The following is a 27,570-nucleotide window of genomic DNA, read 5'->3' as shown; positions in this document are numbered from 1 at the left end:
GGGATACCATCAAAAGGAATAACCTACATGTCATTGGAATTCCAGAACAGGAAGAGAAAAATAAAACCACTGAGAAAACTGTCCAAGATTTGTTGGAGGAGAACTTCCCTGATATGATGAAAGAGGAGAATATATCCATCCAGGAAGTCCAACAAACCCCAAACAGGACAGACCCCAAAAGAAAAATCACCAAGACCTATCATCATCAAACTCATCAAAACCAAAGACAAAGACAGAATTCTGAAAGTAGCATGGGAAAAACAAAAAGTTACTTACAAAGGACAACCATTAAGTTCTGATTTCCCAGAAGAAACCATGCAAGTGAGAAGGCAATGGGATGGTATATATAAAACCCTAAAAGAGAAAAAATTTTCAACCAAGAATTATATACCTGGCAAAACTGTCCCTCACATATGATGGTGAAATTAGGAGATTTCTAGATAAGCAGAAACTAAGGGAATTTGTTAAAACCAGACCAACCTTACAAGAGATACTAAGGGGAGTCCTTTGAACAGAAAACCAAAAATAGCAAACAACCACCGACCATTAATACATAAGATGACATAATCCAGAACCACAGCTATGGACATATCCAAAGTAAAATAAGCTTACAAGATTGTAAACGGAACCAGAGACGTTAATTGGCAAATGAGGACAACTACAAATCAAAAAGAGGGAAAATACTGTGTAGTTACAGAACTTGTAAATGGTGAGGAAGTCAAGAGAGTTGCAAGATAGAATGGACTATTCCAAACTTGAGGAGAAAATTGTAAATCATAGGGTAAACTGAAAGAAAAATGACCAATCTTCACATCACAATAAAAAAGCAGACAAGCACAAATATTCAGCACATAGTAAACAACAGCAACAAAGGAAATGATAACATGATTCATAAAGAGCTCAGAAGATAATATGGAACAAAGAAACCAGGGACACCATGAAAAACACATAACAAAATGACAGCAACCAATTCATACTTGTCAATAATTACACTGAATGTTAATGGATTAAATGCACCACTCAAGAGATGGAGAGCTGCAGACTGGAGAAGAAAACAAAATCCATCAATATGTTGTCTACAAGAGATACACCTTAGACACAAAGACAAAAATAGACTAAAAATCAAAGGTTGGAAAAAGATGTATCAAGCAAATGGCAGCCGTAAAAAAGCAGGAGTGGCAATATTAATTTCTAATCAAATTGACTTTAAGATAAAAACCAGAAAACTCAGACTGCAAAGTCTAAATTTAGGCGAAGGAAGAAAGGAAGCCCCTTGGCGTCCTATGGAAGGAAGGGCTGGGCAGGAAAAGGCCTGGCGTGGCCCTTTTCTTTATCTCAGTACCCTAGTGGATATGTGGGCAGATGGGTAGTCTCTACCTAGCCAGGTACCCCCTCCCCCCAGCCTCAGATTTGGGTTTGGCTGCCAGAGAAGATCAACACTCTTCAGCTGCAGCCACTCTGGGAGGCCATTTCCCAGCTATAGAGGTCTGGAGCTGGGCCAAGCCAAGTAGGGAGCTCCCACTTGGTGCACTTAGCAGGAGGCTGGCCCAGTGACTGGGAGAATGCTGGGTAGTCTGGTCCTCCTGCCCCATTCAAAACAGTGAAGTCAGGTGCCCCCTGCTGGCTGGTTGCAGGGGAAAGGGCGACAGGAATCCAAATTGGGAATCTGGCTACCTCACAGGGATGGGAGAGGGACAGGGATGGGAGAGGGACGGGGCTGGGTGGGGCCAGAGATGGAGGGGCAAGAAGGGAGAATGATGCAGGCACAGTGGCTCCAGATCAGGAAGTTTTATTGCTGACATGCAGGAAGAGTCCCCATGTAGTACAAAAATATGTCTTTATACAAACTTTTTTGTGACTTTTTCCATTTTGTTTTTGTTTCTTTACAATAGGACTTCACTCAGTATGTGACAGCCAATGAGGGCAGATCTAACCTCCTCTCGTTTGCATTGCCAGAAATGCAATCAGACACATGGGTGAACCTTGGAAGGGACCAGTCTGTCTGAGAGGGCTTTGCAGACCCAGAGGATATTGCTTTGAAGAGGAGGAGAAAGACCACACATGGAAAGCAGGCCCTGGAGGGTCTGAGAAGGCGGCTGGCACAAGGGCTCATGGAGCCAGACCAAGGCCGTCTCAGGCTCTCACAGGAGAGTCACATAGGCTAGAAGCCCTAGGTCAGACTGCCTTTCTATTCCCTTAGGAGAATTTTCTTTTTGAAATAAATATAGAAAAGAGGGCATCCCCTGCTCACCCCCCACCCTGCACGAGACCCTGGCTCTCAGCGGCTGGATGGCTGAGACAGAGGGAGAGCTCAGTGCTCAGGGGACTAAGTGCTAGGCCCAGGCAGGCTCCCCCACACCCACTGAGGCAGAGGCACAAGCCACCCAAGTGTGGGATGGGATCACGGGGAGGAAGGGGCAAGGGTGGCCCTGCTACTGCTGGCAAGAGGTGGCCCCATTTTTTCCAGATGGGGAAACTGAGGCACAAGGAAGTTTGGGAACTTGCCCAAGGTCACTCACAGTGAGTCAGCTTTAGGGGGCAGGGTAGCTCACACTCTGGGAACATGGGGACTGGGGCCTTGGGCACCTCCCTATTGGGTAGCAAGGGCAGGCAGGAGGGTCCTGCCAGGTGGTTGGGGGCACGGGAGGGTAGGCCTCTGGGAAAGAGTCTTTGCTTGGCACTCTGCAGGGCCAAGTCCAGTGAGGGAGAGAGGAGGGCATTCTGGTGAGAACAGCGTTTCTGGCAAGACGGGCATCCACTTCAAAAAACTTGGCTCAAAAACGGCAGCAGGGCTGTTCTCAAGCCAGGCAAGGCAGAGGCCTTTAGTCCCTACAGTTCTCCCCACGAGCCTCTCACCTCCCATGAAGGACTCTGGGCAGGGTCTGCTGGGAGACACCATATCAACTACAAGGCAAGGGCAGGAGAGATGCCACTCCCACTGCTGTCTGGACAAGGGAGTAGGGGGAGGGCAAGAGAGTGTGCAGCAGGGCCCCCACCCAGCTCACCTGGCAGCCCAGAGCAGCCCTCCCAAGCCCAGCCATCAGGGACTCCATTTCACATTGTAATTTCAATGCTACCTCGGTACCATGGTGAAGGATGGAGAAGGAAACCAGGGTTAATGCAAGTGTACAGCACCTCAGAGAAGCTACTGAGATGGGGGGAGAAAGAACCAAGTCTAGAAAGGCCTCCCCATCACCGGAAAGGAAGAGGGACTGGTGAGCTGAGTGGAGTGGGCCGGCAAGAAGGGGCTTCTCAGGGCCTGGAGGGTGAGGAGGGGAACCCATCTGGGTGGGGCTTGGTCAGATACCCCATGCTGCCCAGCCAAACTGGGGTAGGGAGCGGCCTGGGCCACCTAGAGATGGGAGAGAAGTTGCTTTCAGTAAAAAAATAAATATATTTGAATTGAGTTTAAGATGAGGTGAAGGTTTTCCAAAGCTTGGATGGAGGGTTCTAGGGCCAGAAGTGGGGGAAGGGAGGGAAGAAGGGAGGGAGATAGAGGATGGGGGCCTGGGAGTACAGTGAGGTGTGGGTATCATTTTGGGAGCCAGCAGCAAGCTGCGTGTTCAGCTTATTTGGACTGTGGGGAGCAGCTGCCCGGGGCTGGGTGGGCTGGGTCAGGCCCCTGGCTGGGCAAGTGGGCTTCCTCCTCCTCCTCCTCACTCAGTCCAGAGACAGCACGGTTAGAGAGACAGAGGTAGATTAAAACGTCATGATTAAAAGCAGATTAGTTATCTAGGCTTCTCAAATTAAAAACCCAACAAGCAATCATTTCGAAAGGTAGCCTCATGGTACCTCTGCTGACCCTGTCTAGGACCTGGGCTATCCTTGTCCCCGTCCCTGTCGCAGCCTGGGGGAGAATCCAGCCCCAATGGCTGGGCTTTGGGTTGGGGGCAGGGGAGAGGCGGCAGGTGGTGCTGGTGGCCCTGGCTGAGGCTGCTATTTCCGTAGGTAGCGCTGTGCCAGGATGGCCGCGTCCAGCGGGTTTATGGGTTGTGCATCGTGGCCCAGCCGTCGCACTGGTGGCACGCTGCCAAACTGCCGCTTGGGCACCCAGCTCCGGGCCTCGTGGATGGAGCTCTTCTCCTCCGCCAACAGCAGCTGCTGCCGCATGTAGTTCTCAAACTCGTACTGGGAGCACTCCTCTGTCACCTTCGCCTGTGAGGCCCAGAGGGAGGTGAGGGTAGAAAGAGAAAAGACAGAAATACAAACAGAGAGAAAGCGACAAAGAGGATCATGGAGAGAACCCGAGAGAGAGACAAGCAGAGATAAAGAGATCAGAGCAGCAGAGACAGACCGAGGGAGAAGGGCAGAGAGTGAGTGTCCAATGGCCTGGCCCCTGAGGCCTCCCTCCCTGGGATCCCCACCCCTGGGGCCCAATCTGGGGTGGGTGGCTGCGTAGGGGGTCTTGGACGTCCTCCAGTCACTCCGGACCCCTAGCTCTGGTTGTTGGTACAATCCCTCCCTTCTTAATGTGTTGACCTTGGCAAAAGTCATGCCACCTCTAAAGCTTTCGCTTCCCTACCTGTGAAATAGGCAATCATCTGCCCTCACAAAGGTTCTTGTGAGCTTGAGGAGGGCCTGGTGCTGGGGTACTCAGCCCCTGGGCAGCTATTTCTTTATCTTGGCCACACACATATGGGGCCCCACAGAGGACCCAGGCAGACAGTAATAGAAACAGAAGTGGTAGGTCCCTGCACTGATCAGAAGGGAAAAGCAAGGCTCTGGACTCAGACTTGGGTTCAAGGCTCAGCTCTACCACTTCCAAGCTGTGTGACTGTGGGCAAATTGTTTTTCCTTTCTGAACTTCAGTTTCCCCTTTTGTATAATAGGAATAAGGGCCACACCGGCCTGGAGCACGGACAGGCTGAGAGGTATGGGGAGCAGGCACTCACTGCATACTAGTGATCATTATTTTTAGTTGCAGAACAGCATGGGGGAGGGGTGGTGGGAAATGGGCTGGGAGATGGAGAGTTAGGGGCTGGGGTTCCTTTTCCTCCAGGGGCAGGAGGCTCTGCTGCCATCGCAGGCATGGCTCCTGCTGCTGCTGCTGCCAGTGCTTGCTGTGCAACTGCAGGGAGGGCCAGGAGCCCTTCCGGCATCCCGGACTCAGCATCTCTCCCAGGTTTGGCCAAGCCCTCCCCTCCAGGGGGCAACCTAAGATCACCCGTCTGCTGCTGCTGCCACCTAATGCCCCAGTCTCCTGCTCCCACTCTGGCCCAGCACTTTCTCCAGTGCAGGGAACAGGGGAAGGGAGAAAATGAATCATCTGAAAAATGAAAAGCAGGAAGGGTGAGAGAAAACTCCATGAGTCACAGGGACAGAGAAATGTGACCCATTAAAGGGCCAGCACAGGCAAAGCCAGGAACAGGAAGCTAAGAGAAGGCCAGTGTGGGCTGCTGTGGGGCCTTCCAGGTGCCAGTTTTCATCTCAGCTGTACTAAAACCTTCTCTCAGGCTGGGCCAGGCATATGTAGGCCCCAGGTGGCTCAGGCTGAGCACTTAAGTCTTTCTTCCTCTTTCCAAGTGCTGGGGAAGATGGCAGAGGAGGCCCTATGGCCTGCTGGGGAGCTACTGCCCCTGCCCTACCTATCTTCTCTCAGGTCTTGGGTAAGGGCCTTCTGCCCCATCCAACTCACCTCCTGGGAGCTGTCGGCACTGCTCATTTGGTCATCGATGTCCGGGACCACCTGCAAAGGCCCACTCAGAGACGACAGGGACTGCCTGCAGGGATGCAGATGGGTCAGGCTGGCTAGGACACCTCTAAGCTACTGCTCCCCAGCCCTGGCTGGCAGAAGGCCAGAGAAGCCAGGTGTCCACTGCTCCGAAACTTGGCTGGAGTCAGACGGACCTGGTCTGGTAGAGCTCAGCCTCTTCCCGGCATAACTGATTATTTCTGGGCCTCAGTGTTCTCATCCAACATCAGAGGGGGACAATTTCTACTGTCTGGCTATGGTTAAGAACTCAGTGAGGTAATGCATCTCCTCATCCTTGGCATGGACCCTGCACACGGGTCCTGTAGCCTCCCAACCTGACCCATGGGGGAGGAGTCGGGATTCTGACCATATGGCAAGGAAACAGGGCAGGATTTCCAGTGTCTGTGGATAGGTAGAGCATCTTAGAACCCAGCCTGGTGCCCGTGCCAGTGCTGCCCACTTACCAAGATGCAATGATGGCACTGAGGGCCTCCAGGACATCAGTGGCGGCCAGGCGCTGCTGGGGGTCGAGGACCAGCAGTTTCCGGATGAGACACACAGTGTTCTCAGAAACGCGCCCATCCCTGAGAAAGGCAGAGGCAGAGGGAGAGGGCTCAGGTAGGTTGAGATAGTGCTGGGTGCTCTCAGCCTTTCATATCCAAAGGGTCAGGGATACCCTCCCCTCCCTGGGGAGGCAGAGACTCACTCAGGGATGGTGTACTCGGCGGCCTTGATCTTCCGGAAGAGCTCCTGTGGGATGCTGTCGTAGAAGGGGAACTGGCCGTAGAGCATGGTGAACAGCACCACGCCCAGGGCCCACATGTCACTCGGCTTGCCCCGGTATGGCCGGCCTGCGGGGTGCATGTACACACACACTCAGCCCAAGGCGCCCAGCTGCCTGCTCAGCCCAACCCGTGGCAGGGAAGAAAGCGGTTAGCAGCGATGTGCCTGGAACTCTCCCACCAGGGGACCCCTCCATCTTGCACCTCACTCTGGTCATCCAGTTTCCATTTCCCAGAGTGAAGTGCACTGTCTCAGGCCACTGAGTTTTTGCAGTTGCCTCCCTACTATTAGTCAGTTTGACTCCTGCTCATGCTCGATACCTGGCATAGCAGGGTGATATGGATGATGGTGATGCCTTTCCTGACCTCCAAGAAGAAGGGATCACACTTGATCTTGTGCAACTCACCTGCCTGCCATAGGCCCCATGCCTCCTCACAGCCCCTGCTTTGTTCCACTGGACTATCCACCTGCTCTAGGCAATGAGCTCCTTGAGACAGGGCCTGGGGCGATGGCCAGGCCTCTAGCCGACTAGGTAGTTAAGAAATGTTTATGGAACTTAGAATGACTTGGGACAGGTCAGGTACTCCCCATCCCCACACATTACTGCAGCGTCCTGTCAGTGTCTCTCGCAGTGCCTAGCACAAGTGGAAGGAGCCCCTTTTTGTCTAGTGCTTACTCTCCATCTCCTATCTCCTTCACTAGAAGCCTCTGCTCACTGTTGAATCCCAGCCCAGAGAGACTCAATAAATATTTGCTAATGGAATGAACATCCAGTCAACCTTGCCATGCTAGTTTCCTTATCTGTAAGATGGCAGGGAGCTGACCTTTAACTGAGCATTCACTGTGACAGCACTGTAATCACCACTTGTCTCACTAAATCTCTGATCATTCCTCTATTATTCCAAAGAGGAAATCTAGGCAGGGGAATGTTAGGTTATTTGCCCCAGGTCATATAACTAGAAAGTGCTTAGAGCCGGTATGTAAGCCACATGACTGTAGAAGCTCCATTCTTCCCATATTGAGGGAGACCCACCCACTGATCCAACAGTAACCGAGTACCTGTCATGTGCCAGCCACTGCCTGACCTGACCCCAAAATGTGAAATATGAGAACTCAAGCTACTCCAAAGCCTCTGCTTCACCGTGACAGTGCTTCAACTGTGATAGTGTCCTCCTGAGGAGTTCCAGGAACACAACTCAAGCCCTGTGCTAGGTGCAAAGGAGATCCTGGCAGGTACCTCAGTGTCATCTCCTTGGGTTCCAGGTAGCACTTGGGCAACTAAGATCCCTCCCCCAGGCTGGAGATGCCTTTGGCACAGGGCCCCTGGTTTGAAGGCCTACAACACTGCTGTCCTAGAAGGGGAGCTGGCGGTCATGCTCACCATGGTCAAGCAGTTTGACTGGATAGATGTGTATACCTGGGCACTGAGGGGCTGGTACAGGCTCTGGCTCTGCCTCTGTAAGGTACCACAGAGCCTATCATTCCTCTGTCAAATGGGGATGATGATGCCTACTACACAGGGCGGTGGTGAGGAGTGGCCCCCACCTGGCTGCTACCACAGGCAGCTTTGTGAAGATGAGCCTCCCTGAGCTTTCCGCAAGGCTGCATTGCTTCAACCCTATGCAGCCCCACAGTGGCCAGAAGCAGCTTGGTGACCTTGTGCAGCTGACCCCATGGCCAGCCCCTCTCTACCAGAAGTGCTTCACTAAGTGGAGTCAGCAGGACAGGTGCATCACCAATACAGAGGCCATTCTTTGCGTGGACATCCTTTGCTCTGTATGGCCCCAAATACGGTGCCTCCTCTACTGCAGGAACTAGGGAGGGGCCTGCTGAAATGCCCAAGACAGAAAGGGCCCTGCTGCTAGCACTGGTGTGGTGCTCTTAGTCTGAGCCAGCCCAAGAGAACAGGCCCAGAACTCCTGCTCTAAGCTGGACAGGAGCTGGGAGGCCCCTTCACTAGACAAGCTCCGTGAGGAGCTCTCACTGGGTCAGGGACCTGGCCCTCAAAGCCCAGGGGAGCCTGGGCTTTTCAGGGACACTGAACCTCAAATTCTCCTTTTAGTAATAGTAATGCCAGGTACTGTTTACTGAACTGGACACTAGGTAAAAAAGGCTTTATCAAGTTCCACAGGCATCTAATGAAGTAGGTGCTACAATCATGTCTATATTAGAGTTGAGAATGTTTGAGGCCCAGAAGTCAGGAACTTTCCAAAGGTCGCACATATATTAACCAGACTAAAACTATAAAACCAAGACCACCTGTCTTTTCATAATGGCATGTCCCATGCCTAAGGCTGTGTGTGGCACAGAAAATGAACGACATGGCAGATCTGAACCCAGAGAGCAGGACTCCAGAGTGAGTGCTGCCTTGCATCAAGCATCTCACTCATCATCTTAAAGAGGGGAGGGAGGCAAGGCTCTTTCTAGCCTTTAACCTGCAAAAAGACAGGCTCAGAGAAGAGGGGTAAAGATCAAGGTTACACAGCTGGTTAAGTAGCAAGGGTAGAATTAGAACTTGGGCCTCTGGCCTCCCAGTCCAGGGCTCTTTCTGTTGCAGTGGGTTCCCTCTATTTCATCCTCCAAGACTGACATGAGCTTGGACGAGCCAGAGAGGCCACAGGTAGCAGCAGGGAAAACCTCGAGGCCTCCCAGACTGCGCATGGAGGCCCCCTGAAACTGGACAGTCCCCTTAGCCTGTAGCTGTGCAGACAGTCACAGACCTGGTCTCACAGGTCTGCGGGAGGAGCCTGCTCACCTGCCTGGCTCTTTCACCTGCAGGGATGCTTCTAGGAATTATCAGGATGTCCTGGCTGGGCTGTGCCATGATGGGTGGTGGCCAAGGAGCTGAGGTGGGACTCCTGGCACCCTGATCCCTCTAGCAGAACTCATGGTGATGCCAATCGAAACCCCCAGGCCTGGGGCATGGCCTTCCTGTATACATGGGTGGCCCTGGGGAGAGGCCTGACTCTTTGGCAGAAGCCTCCAAGGGGGCTGCTGTGGCAAGTTTCAGCAGCTTGCTCCCCAGGAAGACGTGGAGCAGCTGTGAGGAGAAGATACAAATGGTTGTTGGGGATAAGAGGCCCTGGGGATACTCTGAAACCTCCGTGATGGAGGGATGGGAGTTGACGTAAGCCCCTAGCTCTCTAGGGGATCAGCATGAGAGGGATCCCAATTTGGCAAAGGACAAAGAGGGAAGGGGAAAGAAAGAGTTTCCCATGAAACAGTTAGGAGTGTGGGCAATGGGGGGCAGGCAGCCCTGGGTTGGAGCTCAGTTTTCTGGTTTACCAGGAGCCAGAACTTCAGACAAGAGATTTCATGTCTCTGAACCTTGGTTTTCTCATCTGTAAGGTTTAAGAATGTTTCCCTGCCAGAGCAGCTGTGTGGTTTTACACAGATGGTGTCAGGTGCTCAGCACAGTACCTGGTACACAGAAGTGTTCAGAAGGTAACAGCTATGTAACTCACTTATTGATTCTATTAACTGTCTCATGCCCCACTAAGACAGCTTCATGAAGGCAGGGCTGTTTATCTGATTTATTCACTGCTGTATCCAAAGTGCCTAACACAGAGCCTGGTCCATGGCAGGACCTCAGTAAATAAGGGTTGAAAGAATAAGTAAGTAGAGTGATATCTCCAAGATGCAAATCTCCTCTGGGTGCTCATCTCAGACCTGTTCAGTGGCTTCCTGATATACTTGAAATAAAGGATGACTTGCCTTACCAGGGCCCACGAGAGGCCTTGTGGGAGGCCCCTGCCCACCCCTCAAGCCTTCCCAGATGCAGGCTCATTTTTGGAGCAGCAGTCACAAGGACCTTCTGCCAGTTCCTTGAATGTGCTATGCCTTCCTCGGAACACTCGGCCTCAGCCTATCACATACACCTAGTGGATTCCTATTTATCCTAGGGTCTCAGTTCAAATGTCACTTCCCTGGGGAACCCCTTCAAGTGCCCATTATACACCTCACAGAAATCCTGTCCTTCAACAAAGATGAACCCTTTTGCATGTACAGTACTGCACTGTCAGTGATGACAAGCATTGGTATATGGATGGATAGATAGGTGGACAAGCTAAATGATCAGGTATGTCTAGGCAGGGGGTAGTGTGCCTATCCATGACCATGTATAGGGTTAGCAGACAATGTTTCTACATGCGTATTTGTATGTGCTGTAAGAATGTCCAGGTGTATAGCAAAGCTGACAAGAGGCAAGGCTGTGGTGGCTTCCTGCCACAGTCAGCTACCCAGAGGAAGTGAGTAGTTGGACCTGTGGGTTCAGGACCATGGTCGTGGGGACAGCAAGCTCTACTGGCATAACATATTACACAAAAAAACTACTTTGGTGAGTAGCGACTGGGGTCTTAAAAGCTTGTAAGCAGCCATCTAGATGCAACAATGGGTCTCTTCTCATCCAGAGCAAAGAAGAATGAAGAAAATCAAAGACACATGGAAACAATCAGTCCAAGGGACTGGTAGACCATGTGATCCTCAGCCTGTTCGACTATAAATAAGACCAGAAAAACTAGATGGTACCCGGCTACCACTGTCAACCACTCAGAGGGGGATCTATGTAGGACACGTGGAACAAAACTCACAAACAAAAAAATGACCAGGTTTACTGGTCTATAGAGCCTGGTGAGACCCCTGAGACTATAGCCCCTAGTTACCCTTTAGGTCTGGAACTGAACTCACTCCTGTGGCTTCCAGCCAAACTATAAACAGGCACATAGGGTGAACATTCACATCACAACAGAAGGGCAGTGTTTGCATAGGGAGACAGCTTGGGGGTGGGAATGCATGGGAGGGGAGGACACAGGGAAGAGGTAACTACGGGAAGGAAGTGGGAAGAGAGCTGTTACACTGTGGGGAATTGTACTCAATGCCATGAGATAAAATGTGCATGAAATGCCATATGGAAAATGAATTTGCTCTGTAAACTTTCACCCAAATCACAATTAAAGAAAAAAAGAAATCCTGTCCTTTTCCTTCCAAGCTCTTATGTCAGGGAGTAATCAAACACGTTAGTGTGATGGTTGCTGTCTTCCTCCTTCACCAGACTATACATTTTGTAGACGGTGGGACAGGACCGGTTTTGGGCACCACTAAAGCCAGTACTCGTAGATAGAATTTGTTGAATTAATTAACTGCTCTGGAGATGGGCACACTGCACATACCGCTGAGCACATCCGGACTGATGTAGGCAGGGCTCCCCCTCTGGTCCTTCAGAAGGTCCCCCTCGCTCACAAGATGCTTCCCGAGACAGAAGTTGGTAATGGTTATCCGATGAGTCCTGGGAGCAGGAGGGAGAGTGGATAAACTTTGGTGTCTGCACCCACAGGTGCAGACAATCTTGAACAAAAGGAGTTGGGTTGCTCCTAAATGGGTAAACCAGCAGTCCACCCTGTTTTACCCCCTCATCCAAGGAACAAAGGAATGGTGCCCACATCCTCTTCTGCTCCCCTGGCCCTCACTGCCTTCCCAGCAGCCCTTGGCCCATGGCCCACACTGGCCACAGGCAGTCACCCTGTGTGCCTCTGCTCAGCTGTCCTGACAGGGACCTGAGTCACTCCTGCCCAATTGAGTGTTTCAGGGATGCTCCCTGAAGCTGTTACCTGGTCGAGTCTCAAAGGATACAGCTTAGAACATCTTTCAGAGATTTCCCCAAAACCACACACAATATCCTAGAGTGGGAGCGACTAAGAGATTTAGCTCAAGTCCCTCATTTACACAAAAGGAAAAAGAAGTCCAGCAGAGTTCAGTGACCTTTAAAAATGCCCACACAACATTATGAAGTAAGAAGGCAGGTCCCAGGCCTCCTCTGTGTGACTGTGCTTTTTGACTCACTGTGTCTTATTCCCTACAACAACCTGCAGGTGAGGAAACTAAGAGAAGCTGGGTCAAGTTCCCTGGGAAGGGAGGGGGTTTAAACTGTCAGTCTAGCACACAAGGTCCCACGGGGTGCTGCAGCTGAGCCTCACCCCTGAAATCCTGGCCCTGCTGCATGCATTTCCACACCCTGTAGGGCCCCGCGGCCTGAGGAGGAAGATGAAGGAGTGTGGAAGCTGAGCCTTCACTGTGCTCTCCAGACAGAGGAAGACAAGGCCCAGCTGACACAGTCTATCATTTCCAGGGGCCTGGGGTTTTTGCAGGACACCATACCCTTGGAGCTGGCATCTGACCAGGCACAGCACAGGGGCTGAGAAGAGGAGCTTGAGTCATCCAGCACTTCCTGAGGCCCTGCAGGCCCCCAGAGGTCAAGGGGGGAGGAAGGTAGCAGCACAGACGTCACAGCCTAAGAGCAATAGCACACCCAGCCTTGGTCACCTTCTGTCTTTCCAAAACCCCAGCTGTAGGCTTGGGAGATGCTGGTATTGGAAGGATGACCTGTGAACTTTTCTGGGCAATTCCAGGATAGCATTACCTCTGTCAGCATGTGGAACCAGTCAATAAAACAAGAAAGCCTTAGCCACTCTCTCCTCTTTCTGACAAGGGGCACTCAACTGGTATATATACAGTGAGATTCAACCACCAGGGCCTGCCCATGCATGCCAGGGCACACAGCTTGTGATCAGGCAGCGTGGGGGCCACACGGCATGTGGGTCTATAGTCTGACTTTTCCCTACTGCACATTAATGACATGGTGTCTACCTAGGAAAGACAGATATGCCCATCTCAATCAGAATGCGTGTAGTATATGTGCCGTGTATGTTCCGTTATATTTTCTTTGAGAGAGATATTCACTGGGGAGAAAAGCAGAGGAGTTGGGTGTTCAGGTACTATCCACGGGCCCTTCTCAGAAACACAGCCCCTGGGGTCAGCTTGTTTAGACAGACATTGAATTGAAGGGTGAGAGGGACCAGGAAGGTAAAGACAGGAGGGATGACTACCCCAGGAAAAACACACAGCCCCTGTAGAGGCCATGAGTCAGGAAGAAGTGTCACATACTTTAAGAAACTTTAAGGAATGACAGTGAGACCCAAGTGAGGATGAGAAAGGTGAGATAATACCTAAGACTAAAAGCTGTACCTCCAGCATGCTAGGGGCCATTCCAATCTCCACAGGCATTAACTCCTGAAACCTGCACAGCAATCCTACAAGGAAGGTACTATTACTAGCCTAATTTTATAGACTGGGAAAATGAAGCCCGGAGAGGTAAAGGAATACTACTAGAAAGGACTGGAAGAAGTGCAGCCGGAATGCTCCTCAGAAGTGAGAATGGCCAGACTTTGTCTCACCCACTTTTGTCAAGTGGTCAGAAGGGACCAGTCCCTGGAGAAGGACATCACATTTGGTAAAGTGAAGAGTTAGAGGAAATGGGGGACCCTCAACGAGATGAACTGACACAGTGGCTGCAACAATGGGCTCAGGCATAGCAAGGATTGTGAGGCTGGCATAGAATTGGGCAGTGTTTCATTCTCTTGTACAAAGGGTCGCTATGAGTCAGAATCAACTTGATGGCACCTAACAACATCTAGAAAGGAGTTGAGCAGTAGTCTGGATTTAGAGCCTGTGCTGTCACCCACCACACTTTTCTACCAGGTAGAGACTTTGACAGTTAGTGCTTAAGCACAGGCAGGGGAACCAGACACACCTGAGTCTGAATCCTGGTTTGATCATTTATTTGTTGTCGTTAGTTGCCATCAAGTCGGCTTACACTCCTGGTGATCTTACGTACAACAGAATCAAATGGTGCCCAGTCCTATACCATCCTCATGATTGTTGGCATGATGTAAGCCCTGTAACCCACCCTAAAAGTCTCTGGGGCATGGCAAGAGCTAGGGGGTCTTTCTCACATGACTTATGAGTGTAGCCAGCATTCAGCCAGGTTCTGCCGCAGTGCTTTACCCAGCAGCCACCCCTACTTCCTGACCTACCTGGGTGACCTCCAGAAAAGCTCCAGGGCTCCCACTGCTGTGCTCTGGTGGAAAGCTCAGCAAGAAGCATTCCCGAGAACAGTCTCTGCTATTGATGGATCAACAAACCTGGGTGACTAGTGAGGCCACCCCTCCGGTCAGGCCTAGCTTAAGAGACCCTGGCACACATTTGCAGGCTGGGTGGCAGGTGACGAAGCTGAGGCCAGACCACAGTCAAGGATGTGACTTAACACACTGTAGGGTCACATGACAGAGAGAACGTGATGAGGAGTTTACACTTGCAGCATGGCTGCAAGCTTTTTGGTATCTATTACTTGGTACCTTCATCTGGAGCAGCAGGGCCTGGGCTGGAGCTGCTAGCACCAGTGTTAGGTAAGGAATGTGATCCCCAAGGGCCAGGCCAGGCAGGTGCAGAGAGTTTGTTTAGGCCAAGCCAGGACCAGGCTCCCCAGGAGGCCCTTGGCACAAGCAGGGGATGCTCTGGCATGCTCAGGGAGGTCCTAGGCAGGCAAGCAGGTGAGGCTCAGTTTGCTTTGGAGGAAATAACCAACCTGGGGAGCCCAGGGGCACACAGAGCTATCAGGCCTGTTCCTGGACAGTCAAAACGAGAGAGTCCACTCTTGGATGTCACTTTGCCCCCTCTTATCATCAGTCGGTATCACTGATGTACTGAAAGTGAATGCTCACTGAGCACTTAGTAGGTGCAGGCCCTGCCCAAGTGCTCTATGTGAGCAAATTTTCACCTAATCCCCACAGCATCCCGTGAGGGAGAGTTTATCACTGCCCTATCTCATTGTCATTCAACAAGGCACAAGGAAGTGAAGTGACATGCCCACAGTCACACAGCTAGTGTGGTGGAGTAGGATCCAAGCCCAGGTCAGTATGACCCTATAACCTGCACTGCTGGACTGACCCCTGCCGATGTCCCAGATGTGTCCCTGAGCAGTGTCCTAGCTCCTGACTGTTCCTTCTGACCCATTAAAGCTGACTCATCCCTTTTCTTGCACTTCAGACTCTGCTTGACCTAGAAAATCACTCTAGAAATCAATCATTTCACCCCACCTCTGGGAGCCGCTGGGGAGAGCAGCTGTGGGCTTAACTCCTTTCTAGGAGGCTCACAATGTGACCAGAAGGAGGTACTCCAAGAGGGGGCCTTACACTTGCCTGAGGGGAGTGGGGGGCGTGGTGTGCAGAGACCATGGAGTTGTTTGGCCCTCTAAGCCCTTGGTGGGCCCGGCGTGCTGTGTGTAGGGTCTAGGAGAGGCAGCTCAAAGAAAGGTCTGGGAAAGGTCTCCACACTCTTTCAGGGGAGGGACCAGTGAGGAAGGGCACCTCTCCCTCCACAGAAGAGAAGGCCAGCTGTCCTGCCCCAGCCTTGTCAGCTGGGCAGGGAGCAAGGAGGATGGCAGGAAGGGAAGCACCACAAGGGGCCTCAGCTGGAGAAGGGGTCAGCTCAGAGGTGCAGTATGTGTGACACAGAGGAGGTGGAATTTCCCAGGAGCTGCCTCCAAGAGGCTCCAGCACCCTTCAGCTATGTTGGGGAATTTTGCTGGCAGAGAGCTTGGTGCTAAACAAAAGCCAGTCTGTCCTCTGAATTCCAAATGGAAACATCGACTCTAGCTCTCCACACAGGCCTGCCTTGTCAGATGCTACTGAAGTACGACTGATGGCCTGGGGTGGCTGGGGCCTGAGGACAGGCAAAGGAACTCGGCCCAAGATCACATGTAGGTCTAGACATGGATTCCCGAAGCGCTGAGGCTCCCATGTCATTTGCCCCAAACAGAGGACTGCTTAGGCCTCTGGTCTGGATGTTCCCACAGAGCAGATACACTGTGCATTTCCTCCCCCACTGCAGTTGGATGTGCGGTCTGTGGGGGGCATCTGAGGTGAGACAGTGAGAGAAAGACAGCTCAGGCGAAAGGCTGTGGTGGGTTCAGGAGTCAAGTGGGCTGTCTGGCTCCAGCCCCAGCCCTGCCCTTCCCTACTGTGTGATCCTGGGCATGTGACTTAATCTCTCACTAAGTCTCAATTTGCTCATCTGTAAAAATTAGCACCTAACTCCTGGCCCTGTGTTACAAATTAATGAGATAAGATAATCCCAGCGAAAGCACTTAAACCCCAAAATCAAAACCAAACCCACTGCCGCGGAGTTGGATCCGACTCATAGCAGCCCCTCCTCGGGTTTCCAAGGCAGTATCACTACAGAAGTAGATTGCCCAACCTTCCTTCCGAGGAGTGGCTGGTAGCAGTCAATTGCCTTAGGCACTATGCCACCAGAGCTCCCCACTTAAACCAGTGCCTGGCAAAAAGTAACCGATCACTAATTGCTATCCAGTGTTATCTTCTCAGATGGGTGGCACAGTGGCAGAGGCTATGAGCAGGAGACTTCGGAAGCAAGCATCTCTGGAGACAGGAGAAAGAGGTGCCACGTTGTGACAACAGACCCTGGAGTGCACACGCTAGTGCGTATGGAGCTTTGAGCTCAATTCTCTGGCACAGCTCGTCAACCCTCTGCCCAGGGGGTGAGGCCGGCAAGCTCAGGACACAGCAGGAACTCTGCAGGGCTGAGCGGCCTGGCCAACTGTGCTCCTCTGAGGACCCTGGGGTCTCCCACAGAAAACAACGTGGTTAGCTCTGAGGCCTCCTGAACTGGCTTTCTGAAGCTTGACAGCACCCCTGCCCTGCCACCATGGCCAAATCAGCTGGATGATGCCCAGCTCTCTGGGAGTCCTAGAACCCCCAGTCTCATTCAGACAGGAGGGGCGAGGGCAGCAAGGGGTGAAGGGAGAAGTGTGTCAGCAGTTTCTGCTGAGTGAGTCACTCTTCAGCTATGGCCCTTTGGGCTACCACAGTATTTTTCTCCTTTTCTAGGAACCTGGTATGCAACTTGTCTACCCAAAACACAAGGAGGAAGGAGAACCCACAGCAAACCTCATATAACCTCAACAGGGAATTTCAGATTTCAATCCTTTCTTTTTTTCCAAAGCAGGGTAAATGTGTCACTGCAGTGGCCTTGCAAATGCTTGTTTCCTTCTCTGGAAGCTCTCTGTGCTATGGCTGAGCAGCAGAAGCCTCCAGCTCATCTGCCTGCCCAGGAAGGGGTTGGAGCAACTCCAGGCAGACCCTTGACCTAGCACAGGTGAGAGTGAAGCTCTGCATGGTCAGTGCAGGTCTCTGCCCCATACCACCCTGCCCCCTTCCAGAGCACTCATGACTCAAGTAAATGGTGGCCAGACCTTTGCCCCACGACACAAAAAGAAGGATTAGCAGATTAAAGGAAATGTACCCAAGATTAAGGGTCTGAATGAGGTTCAGCATTCTGAAACATGAGGACAACACACATGCATACGTGCGTGCACACTCACACACAGAACTGATACAGTGGCACTGGCATTACTCAAGAGAGGTGCCACCTCCAGCTACATTCCCAGGACCTAGGAGTCTTGAAGAAGTGAGAGCAGAAGCAAAGCACCAGTGAGATAGAGACCTGGAGGCCTGGTGTGGTTAGCAGCATAGGCACCCCTCCCACACCCACCTGTACGTTCCCATAACAACCCTCTAGGTGCTTGCTTAGAGACAGTGAATGGCTGCCATGAAAGGCGCCGGGAGCCCCTCCAACCCAGCTGAGAGTACGTGGGCTCTACAGTCAGACAGACTTGGGTGCTCAATAAATGTGCCTTCTCTTTTGTGGGCAGTGAGCCTGTAATAAAGAGTGGAGTGGTGACTGGCCCAAGGTCCCAGGGGGCCAGGGGCAGGGCCAGGACCCAGGTCTCCTACCAGTTAGACCATCTGCTTTCTGAAACTCAGGGCTTTGGTGCTTAGCATTCTTAACACTTGTCCTCCTCTTACATGGCTAGGCTGGGGTGCACTGTTGGGCCCCCTCCCTGGGCGTCCCTGCAGGCAGCAGGCCTCATGCTCAGAGGGGAGTGAGCATACAGGTCCAATCCTCCTGCCTGTCGGCCACAGTACCCTTTGGTTCTTGGCTAGTCTAGCACTGGGGTGCACCGATGATGGGCCAGATCCTGCCAGGAAATTTCACATCCACTGATACGCGTATCAAGCCAAGTTTGCCGGGGAGATATGATCACCTCCGCTGTCACAATGTGCAAATGGAAACTCAGAGAAGTACTTGGTCCCATAGATGGTTGCAATACACATCTACTGAATGAATTAAGCAATTAGTAAATAACCAAACCAGCAGAGTCTTGTGGTCTGAGATAACTAAGAGGCAGTGCCGGGACATGACCCATCTTTGACTCCGGAGGGCATGCTCTGTCTTCCTTAACTCACTCACTGCACCCAGTCATGGGTTCAAGAGCCCTGGGATTTCCTGCCAGCCTTCCCTCCTCCTTGCCAGGGGAGGCTATCATTCCATCACTTTCTCAGGCTGGCAGTTTTCCCTCAAGCTTCATGAATCAACTTTGATGGTTGGTCACTGCCCTCTTCCGTGTGCCTCCAGTCCTCCAGACAGTGACATTTGTTTTCTCATCAGGGGTTACAGGCCATGGCTGAAAGGTTCTGTGTGTCCAGCCCCAGTAGTGGGGGGAGGAGATGGCTGGGTCGCTAAGGGCAGCAGCGTCCTCTTGGAGCCAAGGGGTCTGGTGCCCCTTTTCCCGTCAAGAGGCCTACCTCCCTGCAGCTTCTTTCCCTGAGACCATTTGGTTTTGTCCACTCTGTGGGGGACAATATGACCATAGTATGGGCGAGATTGCCCCAAATACCACTTCTGCTACAAGATTTGTGCTGCTTTCCAGTTGTAAGCCTGCTGACCCATTTCAAGATGGAGGTGAGAGGGAGGTGAACACTGAAGGAAGCCAGAGAGAGGCAGTGAGGGGAGATGCACACTTCCCAGCTCTGCATTTTCAGGGCTGGTTCCTCTTCCTGTCAATCCTGGGCCCCTCCATGGTTGGTGCCTCTCTCCTATTGATCTGAAGGGCCCCAAACCCTCTGTTAGGTGGGTAAAGGCCTGAGTCAGGGGCCTCAAGTCATCTCTCTCTGCCCCTGGTTCACTGAGGCTGCTGGGTGAGCCACTCAGGCATCCAGGACCAAGCCACTCTTGCCCCTGCTGCTGGGAGTGTTGGCCTTGGATCAAGGGTCACTTGTAGCAGTGTCCCTCTTGGAAGTGCCCCTGTCAGAAGAAGCTGCCTTGCCTAAGATTATATACCTCTCCCTGAGGACAGCCCATACCCAGTGACAGGTGGCTGTGGGGTATAGAGGCCAGGCCCTTTGCCTCAATTTGCAATGGCTCTGAAGGGCTCCCAGCTTCAAGCTCTTCCAGCTGAGGCCCTGCTGTGGCTGCATTAAGGTTCAGCTCCTCCCCTGCCTAGTTCTACTCCCTTGTCCTTGACAGCATCCCAGTCAGCATCCTACACACAAACCTCAGGGACTATTTCTATGGAATCCAACCAACGACAAGGCCTCATTTTGCTCAGCTATAATGCCTTCACCAACCTGTCCATTTTTATAGTCACTTACTGAGCCCTTACCAGGAGCCAGGCACGACAAACACACAAACCAGAAAGAGCTCTGAGATCCTACCCAGAATTTCCTCTCTCTGTGTGGCCTCCAAGACATCCATTCTTAGCAAGCACCATATTCTCATGTGGCAAGCAGAAGCCAGCATCCCCACCCCCTAGTCCCTGGGATTCCTGGAAGAAGTGGGCTTCTGGAGTCAAAGGCCCCCTGGGGACACTGCAGGGCATTGGGTAGTTACAATCTGTAACATGCCGCAGCCCAAGGTTACACCTGGAAAGAAGACAAGCAAATCCTACCTCTTATTGAGCACCATGTTCCCAAGCTTCAGGTCTCTGTGCACGATGTTTTTCTGGAAAACAAAAAGCATATGGTTTGATTTTGATCAAAGATTCCATAAAAGAATCCTGATCAAAAGAGGGAAATGCAGAACAGAATTTTACACTCTCATAGTCTCCAAACTTTCTAGAGCCATCTGAGACAATCTTTAAACTTTAAACCTTAAACCAAATATATTTCCTGAAGTCTTCTTAAAACTAAGTAACAGTTAAGCTTAACTAGTAATCAATGTCTGCCTTAAGCACTGTGCTCTTTTATGATCTATCTATATGGGATCAAACTGACAACAGCAACTCAAAAGATTAAATAGGAATCTTGTGGGCAGCAAGTTTATGTTCATGGGGGAAGAATGACTCAGAAAAGGAGGGTGAGGATGGTTACACAACTCAAAGAATGTAATCAATGTCATTAAACTGTATGTGTAGACATTGTGGAATTTGCGTATGTTCTGCTGCAATATTCTCAAGAATAACAACAAAAATAAAATAAATCACATTAAAAAGCATATGGCTTATAGCTCGAAGGAAAGAGCTGGGGCTGGGCCTGCCTACATGGTATGTCTCTTTAGGTCTGTGCCTTGATTTGTAAGCTGCAGACAGATCAGGACAATTCTACCACCTCATCAATGGGGTGAAACTGGAGCCCCGTCAGTCTCTGCTCCACTCAGGGCAGTGTCTCAGCCTTCTCTCCTCAGAGCAGCCGCTAATGGGGAAAACCACCCTTCCCCTCCACTTCAGCAAATATCCACTGAAAAAAAATCAAGCATCTGTCTGGATATGGGGGTCAGAAATGAGCTCTGCCATGATTTTGGAAACCAAGCTCTGCAGGCTCAGCCCTCAGAAGCTATGAGAGCTGTGGCCTCTTCCAGGCATTCTTAAGCTTTACCTCACGGTCTCTGACATCCCCAATCCTACAAAAAGCTCAGATATGCTCTGGCTGCCCCTAGTAGGTATCTTGCAGTCATTGCCCAAGCTGGGAAACTACGGTTAAACTTCTCAGCTGATGGAGAATGACTGTGCTGGGCTCTGCCTGGCTGCCCATCGGCCCCTCCAGGAACATGGGCTGTGGCCTGCAGAACTGAGCCTCACCTGTATACATTTCATCCAGATACTTCCAGCTGCAAGGTACACCTGGGCGAGGGTGGGAGAGAGCCACTTTCCATGAGTGGCAATAAGAAGGGTGGTTTTCCAAGACACGTGGAGCCAGGAGGCCTCTCTATCATTGGAAGGCCCAGGACACCATGGGCCAGAGTGCGCAGGCGTGTCCAAGGGGCAGTGCCTCACCTGGTGCAGGGCTTCCACCACTCGTACCACATCGTAGAAGATGACCACAGTCTCCCGCTCACTGAGCCTCTTCTCTTTGATGACATAGTGCTGCAGGTTGATCAGGTCGGCAGTCTTGTCGCTGAAGTCGTGTGCACAAAGGCAGTCAAGGACAAGGCAGATGCGCTTTTTCATTTTCTTAACCATTCGGCTGGATTCTGTGTCCTCAACAACCTCACAGGTACGGTCCTGGGAGGCAAGGAAGCAGACCAGGACTTGGCTGTGGGCCGAGCAGGGCCAAGGTCAGAGGTTGGGGTGCTCTCCTGGAATTGGATGCATGACCCACGAGAGAGCCCTGTATAAGCCCTTAGGGACCAGTCATCATTGCCAGCTTTCTAGGTGTCTTGTGCAAGACCCAGCAACAGGGTCAGATCCAGGCTCTGGACACCTCAGAGTGATAGCCAGAACCCACAGACAGAGGATCAGCCCAGTTCCTAAAAGTGAGGGACACAGGTTAAGATGTCTGTTCATTAGGCTTAATACTCTGATCATAATCCAAAGGCTTCGGATCAGGGCTGGGCATTTAAAGCCAAAGGCTGCTTTGGCCTAGTGCGCAGGCAACAAACTTCCCCTCATGGCCCTCCCAGGGATTCCAGTGATCACCAGTGTAAATGCCATTTTGCTAATCAATAGTCAAGAGAGTGGAGGTGAAGAGAGGTCAATTCTGGAAGGTTCTAAGGATTACAGTGTTCTATGTGTCTAAGATAACTGTTCTTCTCGCAGCAGCAGGACTCCTGAGCAGCCATGGAGCAGGGATTAAGAGCATGCACTCTGGAGTCAGACAGCTGGTCCAGGTCCCATTCCCCCTTGTCCTAGCTGTGGGACCTGGGGCACTTTGTTAACCTCTCCACTTCTCCAGTCCTCATCTGTAAAAGGGAACTTGCCGTCCTTACCTCACAGGCTGCTGAGTGAACTAGACAACCCATCAAGTGATCAGCACAGGTCCTGCAAGTCAGAGCTCAGAGAGTGGGTACTACGCTGCAAGCTTTAGACTCCGTTTTCTTCAAAAGGTATTTCAGGTAACAAAAAACAAGTACAACTTGGGGACTTTTACCCTGCCAGCTCAAGGGGTCCTTGATGTTATGCCCATGCCCTCTGGGGAATTTCTGGAGCACTGAATAGCTGCACTTCTCCTTAAGAGCAGGATCATCTCTCTTCTGTTCCCCTGTTAGTCCAGTGTCTGGCACACAGATGATACACAAGAAACACTTCTGCACCCAAGTTCTTTTGTCCACAATGACATATACCAACCCAAGATTTTCCAGCTATCATAGATGAATTACTAAGAAATCACAATCACTCAATCTGACTTTATAGTTAAGGAAAACTCTGATTTTGGGATTTGCTTCATGATACCTGGTGCTGCCTCTAACCACAAATCTAAGAATAAAGGCCTTGGTTAGGGGTATATGTATGGGGGTAGGGACATTTTCCATTTGTTTTTAGGAAATCAAACAGACAGGAGCTTTCATCACCTGAAATAACAATGAAGAGGACTGTGTACCAGCAGCAGCTCAGTGCTTTACACACTCTTATTCACCTTCCTGACCACCTGGAGGTAGGTACCATTAGCACTGTCCCCATTTTACAGATGAGGAATCTTGAGGCTTGCAGACCTGAAATGACTTGCCAAAGGTCAGCCCAAATCTAGGATATCTGGCTCCAAAGCTTGTGTGCCCCCATGCTGCCTCTCCAACAGCAGGTCTGCCTTGGCAAGAGTCGGTCCTGGCCAGCGTGTGACTGTCTACTGGGAGAACCTAGCTGCTCTCCAGTCTGATCACGAGGCCTCGCCATCCTTCTGAACGCAATTCTTTATTTCTGGAGACATGATTTCTGCTCTGCCCCAAGGTTGGCTCTTTCTTGGGCCCAAGTTGCTAATGAGCATCTTTCCTAAGGGACCTGGAACATCTCAGCATGGGACCTCAGGGACACTTGCTGAACAGACTGGAATGCCTGGGCAGGCAAAAGGACTGCCGTACCAATGCAACCGTGAAGATCTACAGGTGGCCCCAGATGCCAGCTCTTCTTCATCTTCCTCCAGTGTCAGATTACCCAGTGAGTAAGGTAAGTACAGGCTTACTTGTGCTTGCTTATTAATCTATAGTGAATAGTTTCACAACAGACGAACCTATGCAAAACTGTTCACTACAGATTAGTAAGTAATAAGTAAGCCTGTACTTACCCAGCTTCCTGGGTAATCTGCCCATTTCCCTTCCTGCTGCCCCAGCCTGGACAATTCCTGACAACACAGCTTAGAGGGCCCGAGCCACTGAAAAAGCCCATGTATCTTTAAATGACTTCCTGCTTTCCTTTTTTCTCGGAAAAGCAGCTTTTCAAAGAAAGCCTGGTCGCTGAAAGATGCAAACTGTGTATGTTCCTGCCGGGCTGTGATCATCACAGCAGGAGCCCTGCAGCAGGAGCATGGCCTCAGCTCGACCTCCACCTGCCCCGCCCAGGACGAAATGATATACCCTGCACGGCAGGAACACCAGGGGGCACACGTCCTGAGCTGCCAAGTATGGATTTGGCCCTGGAAAGTGCCAGTCCAGAGCTGGTCATGCTGGGGTGAAGGGGCGGGCCCGTGGCTCTGCTGCTCACCTGGAAGAGCCCGTGGTGGTGGACCACACCGTCCTGCGTGTGGAGGAGGGAGAGCAGGGAGTACTCGGTGTGCAGCAGCATCTTGCCTTGTCTCTCCTCTTGGCTTTCTAGTCCTTGGTCCCCCCTTTCCTCAAGGGTAAGGATCTTTAGGAAAGTGCCAAAATGAAAAAAAACACAAAACACAAAAAGCCTTACTTTACAAAGCAGAATGACTAGACCAGAAGCAGGAACTTCACTTTCTACCACGCAACACTTGCAAACACACACACGTGGTGAAACAGTTTTTTTGACTGTGCCAGCTATGTGACTTATGCTATGTGATTTATGCACAGACAATCTTGAAATCAGGAGTTGTTCAGAGCGTGACTGTGTGAACTTGATTGCTTCACAGGAAGAAATGGTGCTACTTTTGCTCACAAGTGATGCAGGCGTGAAGCTGGAGGAAAGGGAGGCACTGGGCTGGGTCCTGAGCTCCCCCCTGGTACCCCACTTACCTTCAGTTGATAGAAGTCATCCGTGCCATCTTTCCTCGCCAAACACTGCACAATGCTGGGCACCGGTGAGTTGCCCAGACGGGGACCTATGGCACAGAGAACAGCTTACCTTTGAGAAGCCCCATCTACTGGGGCACTGTGTCACCACCTGGTCTTTTGGCCAGCTCTTCTCTTCAAGAGGGCACCAGAGTTCCCACCCACTGGACAGACAAACCCCCCACCACCACCGCCCAAATCTCCTAATGGAGCTCTCAGGGTCCCTCAAAACCTGGAAGGGGTGTGTGTGCATCTGCCTGAGACACACCTGAATCCTGTGCCGGTACATTTCTCACAGAGTGACTTTCAAGCCTGGGCGCAAGTGGGAGTCTCTGGGGAGCATTTGTTAAAACAAAGGATCCCAATCTGCAGCCTAGACCCTCACAATCAGAAAGCCCAGGATGAGGGTCCAGGAAATCAGAGCTTTAAGAGCTTCCCAGTGATTCTGATGGAGCTTCCCAGCTTCGGGGAACTTCTGTACTTTTGGCATACATACAGTTCAGTGCCCTGGACAGCATCTTACCTCAACTTCTAGAGTGTAAGAGCAGCGCTGCACCCTGCTGAAAACCCATCACAGCATCCACTGCTCTTACTGTGCAACCCAAACTCCTTTCTGTGGCCCCCCAGGCCCTGCCTGATTTGGCTCCTGCCCATCTCTCTAACTTCCAATGTCTTCCCTACTCATCACACTCCAGCTGCACTGGCCTCTTAACTCCTTCAACACATCAAACCCTTTCCTGCCTCTGGGCTTCTGTACTTGGTGTTCCTTCTGTCTGGAATGCTTCTCCCATGGCTGGCTCCTTCTCATCCTTGGTGTCAGCTCTCATGTCTCTTCCTCACAGGGGAAGTCTATACTATCTATAGGCCCTTCCACTGTCACATCACCTTGTTTATTCCCTTCAAGGCACTTATCACCATCAGTTATCTTGTTTACTTTCTTGTTTCTTTTTTCAATGAGAATGTTAAGTTCCATGAGGGCAGCAACTTTGACTGACTTATTCACTGTTTCATCTCTGGCAAACAGCACAAGTCTGGTACACATAGGTACTATAATTATATGCTGAATGAATGGCACTGTCACTATCCTGTGCCCATAATTCCAAGATACTGTCCCAAAGTGAAACTCACACCCAGTCTCCAGCTACCAAGAGAGCTGGGTTCCTCAGAGCCCATAACACCCCAACCCTGACCACAAGCAATGTGGACTTGCTGGACTGCAGATGTCCACAGAAAGGGCCTGCTGGGGGACATCAAGCTCAACTGGCATAAGATACTACACAGAACATTGTTCTACCTCCTACTTTGGCGAGTAGTGACTGGGATCTTAAAACCTTGCAAGCAGCCATCTAGATGCAACGATGGGTCTCTCATCGTCCAGATGAAAAAAGAATGAAGAAAACCAAAGATTCACAGAAACAATTAGTCCTAGCAACTGGTATACCATGTGATCTGCAGCTTATATGACTATGAGACCAAAAGAACTAGATTGTGCCGGGCTACCACTGTCAACCACTCAGAGGGGGATCTATGTAGGAGATCCTGGAGAACAATGTGGAACAAAACTCAAAATCATTTGAGGGGGAAAAAACAGGGGGAGGTAGAAGGTTTGCTGGTCTGATAGAGCCTGGTGGAACCATTGAGACTATGTCCCCTAGCTGTCTTTCAGGTCTGGAATTGAACCCATACCTGTGGCTTCCAGCCAAACAAAAGACAGGCATATGAACTGAACATTTACCTGAGGAAGATACACTCCTTGGAGAGAACAATCATGGGAGAAAGAAGGGCTGCTTATGCACAGGGATACAGTTCGGGGGGCAGAAGTGCATGGAGGGATGGACACAGGGAAGAGGTAACTATCGGGAGGAAGTGGGATGGGAGCTGTTGCATTGGGGTAGATTGTAGTCAATGTCATGAGACAAAGTATATGTGAACTGCTGTATGGAAAGTGAATTTGTTCTGTAAACTTTCACCCAAATCACAATTAAAAAAAGAAAAGAAAAGAAAGGGCCTACTTCTCCTTAGGCCTGCTCTTAGGCCTGCTATGAAACCCAATTCTGCAGGACTTCTGTTCCAATTTTACAAGAAGTTTGACTGAGGGGTGGGGGCGAGTGGGGAGTGTTGCTCTACAAAAGGCTATGTGAAGTTAATCACCCTGTCCCAGAATGTGATCAAAGACATGCCCAGGCTAATGGATCTTGGGGTTTAGTACAGCTTGTGTGCCTCTCCCGGGCACACTGGGCATCCTGGGAGCTCTCTGTGGAGAAGAAGAGACAGAGGCCAGCTTTCAGTTGAGACTGATCTAAGGCTGGTGTGATGACAAGCAAAACGACAAGCCTTGGTACAGAATGACCTAAGGCTCCTGGATCTCCCACTGATATAGATATGCTCCACTGAAAGTGGTGAAGGCAGAGGGCCAGGACCACACGACTGGCGCAGCACCTCACTCTGGAACATCTGCAGGTCAGACTGTGTGAGCCAATGTGCTCTGCTTCTACCCCAGCCCACCAAGTCGCCAACAAGCAGCAGCTTACCAAGGATGAACGGTCCAGCTCTCTTTGCATTGTTTCCCGAAATGCCAGTTCCTAGCGCCTTTGCCCTGGCCGACGTTTCCCCAGCTCCTCTGTCTGATGCTCTCCGCTTCATTCTCGGCTCTAGACAAGACACAAAGGTCCCTTCTCACTGAGAAAGTCATTGAGTTTCCTTATGCTAACTAGCTTGGTGCTGCAAGTTTCTGACTTGGAGATGCATCACCCAGCTGCTGCTGCTGTTTCCATCACCGCCTCCCTACCCCTCCCAGAGAAGCATAATAGTTCCCGCTGGCAAAGAACCAACACTCCTTGACTTGAGATTAATTAGGGGCTAACAGTGCATGTACTTCAAGGCAGCACACATTGGCTACAGAGGTGGGGAGACAGCCTGACTCAAAAGTGCTTGTCAGATGCAGTGAGGAGGAAGCTGGGCTTTGT

The 27,570-nt window shown here is 51.1% G+C and overlaps 1 protein-coding gene across 1 annotated transcript; it reads right to left on the bottom strand.

Annotated features, from left to right (window-relative positions):
- Positions 1 to 3,936: 3,936 nt before the first annotated feature.
- Positions 3,937 to 27,247, bottom strand: STK40 (serine/threonine kinase 40). The gene is made up of 10 exons (XM_007947636.1): positions 27,136 to 27,247; positions 24,569 to 24,654; positions 24,075 to 24,218; positions 21,438 to 21,665; positions 20,115 to 20,167; positions 11,644 to 11,759; positions 6,399 to 6,543; positions 6,157 to 6,276; positions 5,636 to 5,720; positions 3,937 to 4,155 (listed from the first exon to the last, which is right to left on the bottom strand). The coding sequence occupies exons 1-10, from the start codon at positions 27,245 to 27,247 to the stop codon at positions 3,937 to 3,939; spliced, it is 1,308 nt and encodes a 435-aa protein (XP_007945827.1).
- Positions 27,248 to 27,570: the final 323 nt, after the last annotated feature.

Source organism: Orycteropus afer, unplaced genomic scaffold, assembly GCF_000298275.1.
Source record: "Orycteropus afer afer isolate SDZICR_OR568_19922 unplaced genomic scaffold, OryAfe1.0 scaffold00192, whole genome shotgun sequence".
NCBI lineage: Eukaryota > Metazoa > Chordata > Mammalia > Tubulidentata > Orycteropodidae > Orycteropus > Orycteropus afer.
This window is presented reverse-complemented; position numbering and strand designations above follow the sequence as displayed.